Raw genomic sequence first — 11,066 nt, 5'->3', positions numbered from 1 at the left:
AAAATTTACGGAAAAAATGGAAAACTAACTCAGAAAGGCTGTTGACAAGATGTCAGAAAACAATGATAGCCACCTAAGAGAATCTGCTGATTCTTCATCGTTAAGGTTGAAGAGAGATGCATTATATCCATTTCTCTTTTTGTAACTAACTACAACAGAACATGGAGTCCATAAGTCAAACATCTATCTCGGAACCAAGAACGAACAAATATGATCATACCAAGTATAGAGGTGGTGTCTATTTGACTAACCATCAAAGGGCACAAAAAGGACATCAAGATCATTGAAGAACTGCGGAGGTCAATGATAGCATCATTTTCTAATTTACATCATAGGACAGAACAGAACTAAGCAACTTCATGACAACGAGAGTGACCCTCCACTCGTAACTGTACTACAGCACGAAGCTTCGATCTTCGAGCAGACAGCTTCAGAAGATCTTTAAATAGCACATATAACCTGATATCTACTACAAAAAGCATATTGCGAAGGATATCGAATCACAGAATCTCCTCTCAAATGGCATAAATTCTGTCAACCTCAGAATCGGATAACTCCGAGTTATGATGCCATGAGCTTGTGCCACTCTTCAAAGATTTTGCCCTCTTCCTGATAGAACGGGTACGCTTTGACCTTACGACATAGAAAGTCATGGTCCCGAGAACGCCGGTCATTATTACTCCGCCTATTACTGTAACCAGAAAAGCTGCCCATTGGTTATGCCTACCCAACACGATGTAAGAAGAGGCTATGAAAGAAACAGTAGTGCACACAGATGCCAACCACATCAGCTTGTTAATAACCTCGACAACCCGCCTCTCTGCCTTTGTTTCTCCCCTAACAAGTGTTATCTGAACCACCACCACTGCTAATGAAGTGAACAAGGCAACCGCATTGAAGATGAAAAATATTTTGAAACTCCCAGATCGCACAACTATTGCTATCCCAGTATCTTCAGTTCCACCAGGCACTGTAAAGATTGCAGCAAAAGCAACAGTCGCAAAGAGCACAGCAACCACGGTGACGGAGTTGGTAGCATTGTTAATGCCTTCTCTGTGGAGCTTCCTCAGCTCCTTTGCAATGCCATAGACATTTTTGTTTGTTTTCCTGGTCTGCTCCAACTGTGTATGAACATCCTTTTTAATCTCCGTTACAGTTTTCCTGAGCTCATCACGTGGCTGATTCAGTTCATTTGCCCTAACTGCATCATAACGAGACAACCATTCCTTGATTTCAGCAGATTCTTCTGAGAGGGGCAGGCTTTCAGCAATATCGAGAGCAGTTTTATGATCTCTAGTCAGTGCATTCACATTTATATCTCGGAGGTGTAGGAGAACCTTCACTATCTACAAGAAGTGGGAAGAATCTGGTGTTAGTAAGAATAGCAACAAAACGAAGATCACAACTACCAGTCAAAGATAGTAGCAATCCATCCAATAGTCCTAAATTTTATGGTGGATGGCCAATACCAAGCAGTTAATGGCAAAAATTCTTTTTGAGGTGCTAAAAATACTTCTCTGCTAATGATTATGAATGCCTTAGTATTTCAACTTCACATCACTTTTATTGCGATATATATAATATTTTGAGTATAAGCAACATTTATGTTAATTCAGAGTTTTTCACAGAGTCCTAATTCAATAAATATGAAATCCTCTGAGAAAACTCCAAGTGTTATCAGTCTGAAAATGACTTGCTTGAAAAATTATATCATCTAGCCTAAGCATTCAAGTTAGACAACTAGGAAAAAAACGAGAGAAATAAACAAAAAGATTCCATGAAGGATTCCATTTCTTCAAAATCCTGATAATTTGGCCCTGGAAAGAGATCAGCTATAAATCTCATTTTATCGTTTAATCCATGCCCAAACAATATGATACAGCCAAAACTTGGAAAAAAAAAGTAGATGAGCTTAATTGGAATGTCTTAGTATACAAGCAATATTCGCTTAAGGAATATAAACAATTTACAATAAGGGCTTTGAAAATTGTAACTACTCCAGAATTCAATCCTTGATCAGACCAATGTAACAGATGGTTAGCCCTACTCTATCAAGATAAACAAAGTTTGTTTAATGATCTTTTGCTGACTAACAGGTCAGAAGGCAAAATATAATAAAGCATCTATCAGAACCTTCACTTCCACTTGACTAGTAGTATATTTTTGGTGCACACAATTTGAGCAAAAGAACAAGGGAAGGCTGACAAAAACAATTAATATTTAAACTAAAGACATTGCAGCTAACAAGACCAACACCAATGAGAACCTCAGAACTAAAATCTGATTTTGCAATTAAAAAAGTGATCAACAGCAAGTACTGATAAGAAATACCTCTGCTCGTTTTTTCCTTGTTGCCACATGTAAAGCTGTGTTTCCAGCTCTGTCTGGTAGCATTACTATGGCTGGATCAGCATCCACAAGTGCATTAACAACTTCACAACTTGTTCCTTTGACTGCCATGTGAAGAGCAGTCTGTCCTTTTTTATCAGTCCTTCTGGCAAGCTGTGGATCCTTCTCAAGCAATGCTGTTACAATTTCAACATGTCCTTGCCGGGCAGCAAAATGTAGAGCATTCTTCCCATTGGTTTTTGATAACTCAAGTAAGCTCGCATCTCTCTCTAGCAACAAGTTTACAACTTCAGTGTGACCTCTAATTGCTGCAGATATAAGGGGAGTTGCATTCGATTGACCAAATGTCTTGATGAGCGTTGGATCATGATCTAGAAGGACCTGGATAATTGCTGTATATAATATATTAGTGATGGGTACACCATGTAAAAGAGTAAAAGATTTATGCGAAAATAAGCAAATTTGAATAGCATAACATCCTGACAGATTTGGTAGATGACTGTGAGAAGCAAGAATAATTTCATGCTATTGCAAAGAATAATATAGCAGACAAGATAGAGAATTTCAAAACTCATGCAAGTCAGAGTTTTTAATTGGTATGACATGCAGCACAAAAGACAGACTTGCTTGTGATTCTAATGGGATTACTGTACCATAGTCCTTGTCAAACATTTTATATAAAATGATCTTGATTCCTTTCAGCTTCATAAAATAACACTTGATCGAAGAAACTAGGCAGAACCCCAATTCCTTCAGAAACTCAGCAGAAGAGAACCCCAGTGCCAAGACCCAAGTCGTTATCAGAACGAGCAACTAGTACAACTTAAGCTAGATTCACTGAAGGCAACAAAAACAGATTCCCTGCTCCTATAAGTGTCTTACATTTCCAAATCATGCACACTTTCACTTGTAACTGATTTGACTCTTGTTAGAAGTGATGGATCTTATTTCAGCCAATATGTCGTCTAGCAAGTTGAAAAGAATGCATGGAAAACCTATTATGGAAAGTGTTACCCAATAAAAACCTATGTTTTCTCAACTATTTTGACACTTTTAAAAGAATCAGTGCAGCAATTCCCAGACTTGTACGCGCATAATACTATTGAGTAGACAATTCCTTCACCCAAAAGAAAAAAACTCCAGGATGGGACAATCAGTCATGAATTCTCAGATACATGGGAAAAGGTACAGCAATTTAACACAGTCAAACAAGAGGATCATATTCAACAACTTGTCATGTCCAAAGCCGGAGCTTTCAGTGATTCAAACATCTAACAATTAATTAGTTAAAAGTTAAAACTCCAGGAATTTATAACCACAGGTATCTTTTAGTTTTCAATTGTCAGAGATCGATCACGAACGCTATAAAAATTTCAGAAATATAGGTTCAAAGTTCAATTTTGACGATTTCTCATGAATATACATAACTAATAAAACAGTAATAGAAACAGCAAGCAAGCACGGGCATCGCTGCTCACCTTGGTGCCCCTCTCTCGCAGCCACATGTAAAGCATCAAAGCCCGATCTATTCTTCCTGCAGAGGCTGTCCTGGTCGGAGTATTTCAACAGCTCCACCACAATATCAAGAAAACCCTTGTCCGCGGCGATGAACAGCGGCGTCTCCTCCACCTCATTCACCTCGTTCACCACCGCCGCGCGGATCTCCGCCACCTCAGTGTCGAAGTCCGCGCCGCCCGCAGCCGTTTCCGTGACCTGGGCATCGATCTGGCCGAGAATCTGCCTCACCGCCGCAAGGTCCCCCCGCTGCGCCGCGAGGTGGAGCTCGGTGTCGTTATGCCTCCCCGTTACCTGCTTCACGTACTTCTTCTTCCGCGACGGGTCTATCCGCTTCCCGGAATTCGACAGCACCAGCGCCGGCGCCGTCTTCGGAGAAGTCGCCTGGTCCATCCGCTTCCCAGAGTTGGACAGCACCAGCGCCGCCGTCGGGGAGTTTGTGTCGAGACTTGTCGCTCCGGACTCAAAGTCCTGTTCTGCTAAGCCAAAGCTTGAGTAAATTAGACTTCGAAACGAAATTAAGGTAGGAGTGACAAAGGGGGGGCACCTTTTTCGAGTGGGAGCACCATCCTCCTCTTGTTTCGCCTCCACCGCCGCCGCTGCTACGAGAATCGCAAGAGTGGCCGGGGCCTAAAGGCCATGAGGACAAAGGATTGGCCATATGGAGCAAAGAGCCAGTCGAGGAAGGGGGGAGGAAATCGGCGAGGACGGACGAGTATCAAGGGATCCTCTCCATACCATCTTTCATTCGAAATGTACAATTCCCACATCAGAGCCGTCCGACGAGTGAGCCCCACAGCGTGCGAGCGTGATCGGATCTCGAAAATAATTGGACAGGATCCCCGACTCGGATGTTGTACGTAGTGGTCGAGGAAATGGGGAGGAAGCAGGGAGGAGGCAAGAAACCGGAGGATCCCCTCCAACACTTACTTCGATTCGAATGCACAGTTCCCACATCAGGACCGTCCGATGATGTAGTATCCACTGCATCTGGGGGCGGGCCGGGGAGAGGATCCCCGCTCCAAATCATGCAGTCTTCGTTGTAACATGATTGACAGAGAGAGAGGATCGGATACAACGAGAAGAAGATGTCACACTCCTCCGGATTGCAGCGGAAAGGTGGCGTATGGAGATCGAAGTTGGACCTTTAAACTCCACTAGGAGCACAAAATGAGAAGCCGGCACGACGGCATCACAGGGAAAGAGAGCACTTCTCCGAGGGATCACTGGGACTCGACGTCAGCAGTGTACAGAAACACCCTTACTCGGTCACTGAAACATGCAGGTGAGAGATCTTGCAGGTATGCATGAATGATTGCATACATAAACCAGTAACAATTGAACAGTCCCTCTACTAGCCTTTAGAACAAAAGGAGAGCAAGAAATTTACAATCTTCAACATGTAATGGCATATAAATCCATGGCAAAGTCCACAGGAAATATGAGCTCTGATTTATCTGACACCATCACGTTGCTTATGTTCTTATTGATCCATGCACACACAAAAGAAAGAAAAACTAGGTTAATGCCAAATTTTAACATGGAGTATTCCGGCAATGCATCATAAAACCAACATACTAAAACCTTGCAAGTTCTTAGCAAGGGCCGAACAATAATATTTTGTGCAATGGCAGACAGCCATTCAACGACGTGATTCCTTAACCATGAGTATACTACTATACTAATTATCGGATTAACTATTACATTGCAATTGACATATCTACAGCTAGTAAGAGATCTGGAACAACCTATCCGATGATAAACTCAGCGACAGTTTCCTCCCACAGGTCATTATTTAGCATCTTCTCTATCTCTTTCACAATCACGTCCATATCATCTTCAACATCTAACCACCTTGGATCCAAAATCTTGTCCTCAAGATTGCAACCTAGCTCCTTCCTTTGCTTAACAACCATTTCCCACAGCCTTTCAACAAGGCCCTCGGGTTCCCATGTGTGCATAGACTTCTTTGATCTCACCCATGGGTGCAGATCAATGTGTGGGGCAATGATGCCCACTAAACTGCAATTAACAAGATCGAACAATAGCTTCCTTTCTGATCCTGACCATGATGATACCATGCTGTACTTCGTTTCAAGTTTGTCAAAGACATGTGGATCCACTGGATAATCAAGCGAGTAGAAGACATCAGATACTCTCTCTTGGTTAGCACCATGAATAACTGAGTCGCTGAGGATGTCAAGCAAGTAAGAGAAATCTCTATCATCTTCATCCATGAAGGTTTGATGTATTTCCCTTGTTCGTAGATATGTTTGACAATCTCCTGCAGTAATTTCATCACTCGATAAAATGATGCCTGATTCCTCTTCATACCTTTCTGCTGACTCTACCTTTAGAAGACTGAGTTGCATTCTGAGCTCTGCAAAACGTTAAATCTTATGGGAATTACAAAAATATAAGCTAGATACATTAGGAAGGTCAGAGCAATAGCTTGGTTCCTTCACTTGCCTTGAAGATCAGCACTTATTCTCTCGAAGCATCCTGAACATGAACTTTGTTCTTGGGATGGAGGCTCTAAGACAGATACTGGACTTGGCTGTTCAGACTCCTTGGAGCTTAGAGTAAGGCCTGCTTCAAATGTCTCTGATTGAGATTGCAGGGGGTCTACTTGAGGATGGCGAGTTGAATCTTCCTGGAGGCATGTAAAAGGTTTTTAAGGTATTTAAAGAAAAAAAGCAGATACATAGAAATAAATGTTGAATAAAGACTGTGGAAGGAACAACGTTTGGACATATATGCAATGGTTTTGCCAATGAAAATAGAGAAAATGCTGAAAACAAAATTAATAGCCAACAATCACTTCTTCCCTAACATAGTGCTATTGGAAGCTAGCAAAAGGGAAAAGATGAAAAGATTCTAATAACAATGAAATAGAATCACAGTAAAAGCTCATTTTATCTCAGAACAAATATAATTTGTCTCAGAACCAATAGCATTCTTTTTCACCAAGAAACAACAAAAAAACTGTGCGCACAGAAGAGTCTATTGATAGAAAAGCACCTCGTTCATGATGTCATTATGACTGTGGCTAGATAATTCTTTATTCTCTGGTGTCAATCGCATGACAGATCGCTTTGATTGCTCGTTTGGAGTCAAAGGACTTGGCTCATCTACACAAATGGGAACTAAGGGAGTGTCTATTAAGTGCTTTCTGTCTGTGGCATGTTCATCATGGTGTTCAGGATGTAAAAGTTTTTCTTCTGGAAGATCCCTCACATAAATGCTCTTCCGCAATTCTTCTGAAGGAACACGAATCTCCAGCTCTGGCAGCTTATTTTCCTCTCCAACAGGATGTGGCTGGCGAGGTTTGTTGGCATGGAGCACAGATCCTCTGACGAATGACTTCTGATTCTTACTGAAGCTAGCATCTGAAAATTCATCAGGGTCCATTTTTATTACATCCTTGAGTATATAACAGGTACCATTGCCATCTTGTTTTCTGTGGCCTACTTTTGGACTTCTGTGAGCTGTAGAAGCAGCAGGAAGAGATTTTGACTTCCGCAATTTTTTAGAGTTCCCATTTCTCAATCCATCCTTGTCGCTAATAGTTGAACGACAGTCCAAGCCTCCAAGTATCTCATCTCCAGCAAACTTATCATCCAAAACATTCTTGGTACCTAATGATACTCCAATTGTATCTGGTGTCTCTCTACAAGAAAAGTCAATCATTTCAGCAAGTGTGCTCATGTCTCTGGCTGCCAGCCCAACAACCTCAAACTGTTGGGTTATCTTCAATCTCTCAGACATGTGTTTTCTGGCCTCTCTGCTAAAAGATGACTCAGTCGAATATGAACATGAAGGGCAGAATTCGTTAATCCACGCATCAAAATGGTCGGGAAACTGGCAAAATGATTCAGAATTGTTAAGCTTAGCAAGATCTGATGATATGCAGGAGCTTTTGTTCTGAACACACGTTTTCAGTTCTGAGGTGATTGGGCTCTTAGAATGGCTACCTATAGTATGCCTAATCTGTCTTGCAGTCCCCTTAGCAGTTTCTCTGGAACCCTTTGCCTTGTGCCTCAAGTGACCTACATTTTCAGAGAATTTTGGCTTGTCTCTTCCTTCCGTGTATGACTCCTGAATTGTAGAGAGTGCAGATTCTCTGTGCTTTCTGGAGCCAATACGTAAGTTCTCAGGTGAAGAAGAAAGAGGCCCACCCACCTTGTGGCTCCTCTCAAGACTTGGTTTTAGAACAACAATGCGAGTAGGATGCATGTGAGCTTCAGCTTTGCCCGTGTATAGTGGTGTTGAAAGCCTACGAGGAACAGAACCGTATTCACTTAGAGAGCGACTGATGGGTCTTGTTGTAGGTTTCCTGAAAGAGCTTCCAACTTCTTTACGCATATGAGAGTACCTTCCATCCTTACTTTTTGATTCTGACGTTCCAGTGTTCCCATAATTATCACCTTTAGAAGACTTTAATACTGTAATCTGGGTTGGATGAGGAGAAAATGATCCATGGTTCACCTCTTGGAGATGTCTCATAAACAAAGAGTCAGGATCTTGCAGAAATTTCAGGAAAAGGTCCTTGTTGGAATGTAGAATTTCCAGTGCATCATCGAACTCCTTAGAGTTTTGAAGTGCTTCATCAGTTGACAGACGCTTCACATCCATGAACTTTTGTCTTATGAAATCCATGTCAGTTTTGCTTCCTTTAAAGGTTAGCTTTGCCTTCCTAGTTGATTGGTTCTCACATTTTTTAAATTTTGCTGTGTCCATGACTTCAAAAATATCCTTAAATTCTTGATCCTCGTTGGTGTTTTTGAGGCAAAAGTTCTCTTTCGATGGTACAAATTTTCCCTGAATTCCTGTAGATGAGACTGCCTGAGAACAAGCATCGGCATCCTTCTGTCGTTTACAGGCTATTTGAGGTGGAGGAAGTGTCTCAAGACCCATCAGTCTTGCAATTACACTTGGAGAGGGATGCCTAGTTTCTATTTCTTTTGACACTTCTTCATCTACTAGTGATTGTATCCGCTTCCCACTGGTTTTCTTACATGAACTTCGTCCAAACTCAAGGGAAAACTAGCACAATGGAATCATTAGATATGTCAGTATAGTTCACGATTTGTAACCAAAGGAATTCATAAAAAGTTAGGAATATAACAAAAATCTGGCAGAATTAGGAAAAAATAAACCAAGAAAATTGGACAAGTACTAAATGCCCATGAAAGAAAACACAAGCAGCAGTGATAACTCAGATATTGTTTTGCTGATAATTAATAACGTATTCAGCTAGGAAATCAAGATATAATAATGTATTAACATCTCAGATATCTTGTTGGATACTAGAAATGTTGCTATAACCAGAACTTGTAGAGAAAAAATGCACTTACAGAATTTTCTTCAACTGATGAGTCACTTTTATAAGCAGAATCATGTGTGATTGTTGCAGCATTTCTTCGTCTTCTATGATGAACATATCCTGCTAACAGATGATCCATTCTATAAGAGAGGGATCTAAAAGGTGCGTACACCCACAACCAACAAAAACTAATCCAATTTAAGCAAGATGACTTGTAGAGCTTTAGTCGAATAAATTATACAAATGTAAGAAACAGAAATCAACAGTCACTGACTGATTCGATGTAAAATAAGCTTTACTAATGATGAAGTGTGTAACCAAAAAGAACAAAATATCTATACATCCAATCTCTTTAAGAGCGACAAACTGAGGGACATGAATCAAAACAACAATAATAGTATTAGCTTCAAAAAGGGCATCTTCCACTCTACTGAGCTAAGGAAAACAGAAGCAGTAGAAATAGTAGTGAAAATATAGCACCAAGACGCATAGCGGCTTCATATTAGAAACGATCAGTTTCATCACACGATAGGGCTTAAAAGAACACACATGTAAAGAAGAATCATCGGAAACAAAAGCCAATTGACAGGCAGACCATCTTGCCAGTGGTCGTTTTTTAATTAGACAAAATAATCTACAAATTAACTTGTCCTGTGTCAATGGAAGAGATAAAAGTAATCTCGAAGCCCCTCCCATTAGAGTAGAACCAATTGTAAAATACCTGGTAAAGTGTCACAGCTTATCGAAACAATGAGAGAGAGAGAGAGAGAGAGCAGTACTTTACGATTAGGAAAGAGGATTTCTTTTTGCAAGACAATCGCATCAAAACCCTATAATTGACAGCATCCCATTAACAGAACCCGAAACGTAAAAAGAGGGCTAAGACACCGACCTTGCCCGTAGGGCGCTGCGAAGGCAGCTCGATCGGATCCAGATTCCGGCCTCCGAGGCTTCCCCGCGTGGCGGGACCTGCCGGTGCTCGCGTACATTTCTCGTATTCAAGAATCCCCCGAGAGATTTCGGGAGGAGGGGTCGGGGAGGCGGCTCAAGAGCAGGATCGAATCGGCTTCACGGAACTGAAGAGAAGCACCAAGTCCGTAACGGGCAGACGGAACCCCAGAAAAGGAGCTCCGGCAAGGCACCGGGAAATCGTAGCAACCCAAGATAGAAGACAAGGACGAGTTCTCATGGTCTCGTCTGTTCTCTCTCTTTTGAAGCGGGTTCCGACGGGATATAGCGTTTGAATGTTCAAAAATAGAGGAAGCTTCTGTTGTGACGCACACACGTCTGAGCGCCAAGTGCGGATCCTGGTTGTCCCCCTACATTGGATCTCGGTAATTCGTGCGCGCTTGCACAAACATCTGTGTGCGCGAACTACCATTGTTCCCTCCTTTGCTTAGTGAATAGATCCGCTGTGGAGCCCGAACGGCGAACACTCACGGCATACGCGCTTTAGTACGGCCTAATAGGACAATCTTATATTCTTCCTAAACCGTTATAATTTATTCATGTCTAAAATATTTTTTATATTTTTAAAAATATAACATATAAATCTCTCCATCAAATTAGAGTTAATAGACATTAAAATCTACTTACGGAACTGATTAATAATAAATTATTATTATAATTTTATATATAATTTATGGTTTAGATCCAATTTAACCAATTTGGTTATCGATTTCTTAAGCGCTTATGGTTTACTTGTATTTAAACTAGCCTTTATATTTTTTAAAAATATAATATATAAATCCCTCTCGCCAAGTCTAAGTTAATATATAAGTCCCTATATTTTTACGTGGCATAGTGACTCATAATAAACTATTAATATAATGATTACGTATAATTTAAGTTTAAAAAAAAATTAAGACCTCTATCA

The 11,066-nt window shown here is 41.0% G+C and overlaps 2 protein-coding genes across 3 annotated transcripts; both read right to left on the bottom strand.

The window, feature by feature from the left end:
- Nucleotides 1-283: 283 nt before the first annotated feature.
- Nucleotides 284-4,566, bottom strand: LOC103984159 (ankyrin repeat-containing protein ITN1). Of its 2 annotated transcripts, none has more exons than XM_009401601.3 (4): nt 4,412-4,566; nt 3,828-4,340; nt 2,332-2,741; nt 284-1,346 (listed from the first exon to the last, which is right to left on the bottom strand). In XM_009401601.3, exons 1-4 carry the CDS (start codon nt 4,431-4,433, stop codon nt 516-518), a joined length of 1,776 nt encoding a protein of 591 aa, XP_009399876.2. In that variant the 5' UTR covers nt 4,434-4,566; the 3' UTR covers nt 284-515. The 2 variants fall into 2 exon arrangements, with proteins under 2 accessions (XP_009399876.2, XP_064964266.1); XM_065108194.1 differs by having other exon boundaries at nt 3,828-4,335; nt 4,412-4,545.
- An 898-nt stretch (nt 4,567-5,464) lies between these two features.
- Nucleotides 5,465-10,372, bottom strand: LOC103984388 (uncharacterized). Its single transcript, XM_009401867.3, has 5 exons — nt 10,083-10,372; nt 9,222-9,310; nt 6,886-8,910; nt 6,334-6,517; nt 5,465-6,244 (listed from the first exon to the last, which is right to left on the bottom strand). Exons 1-5 carry the CDS (start codon nt 10,177-10,179, stop codon nt 5,613-5,615), a joined length of 3,027 nt encoding a protein of 1,008 aa, XP_009400142.2. The 5' UTR covers nt 10,180-10,372; the 3' UTR covers nt 5,465-5,612.
- Nucleotides 10,373-11,066: the final 694 nt, after the last annotated feature.

The sequence above is a fragment of the Musa acuminata genome, chromosome BXJ2-5 (genome assembly GCF_036884655.1).
Source record: "Musa acuminata AAA Group cultivar baxijiao chromosome BXJ2-5, Cavendish_Baxijiao_AAA, whole genome shotgun sequence".
Taxonomy (NCBI): Eukaryota; Viridiplantae; Streptophyta; class Magnoliopsida; order Zingiberales; family Musaceae; genus Musa; species Musa acuminata.
This window is presented reverse-complemented; position numbering and strand designations above follow the sequence as displayed.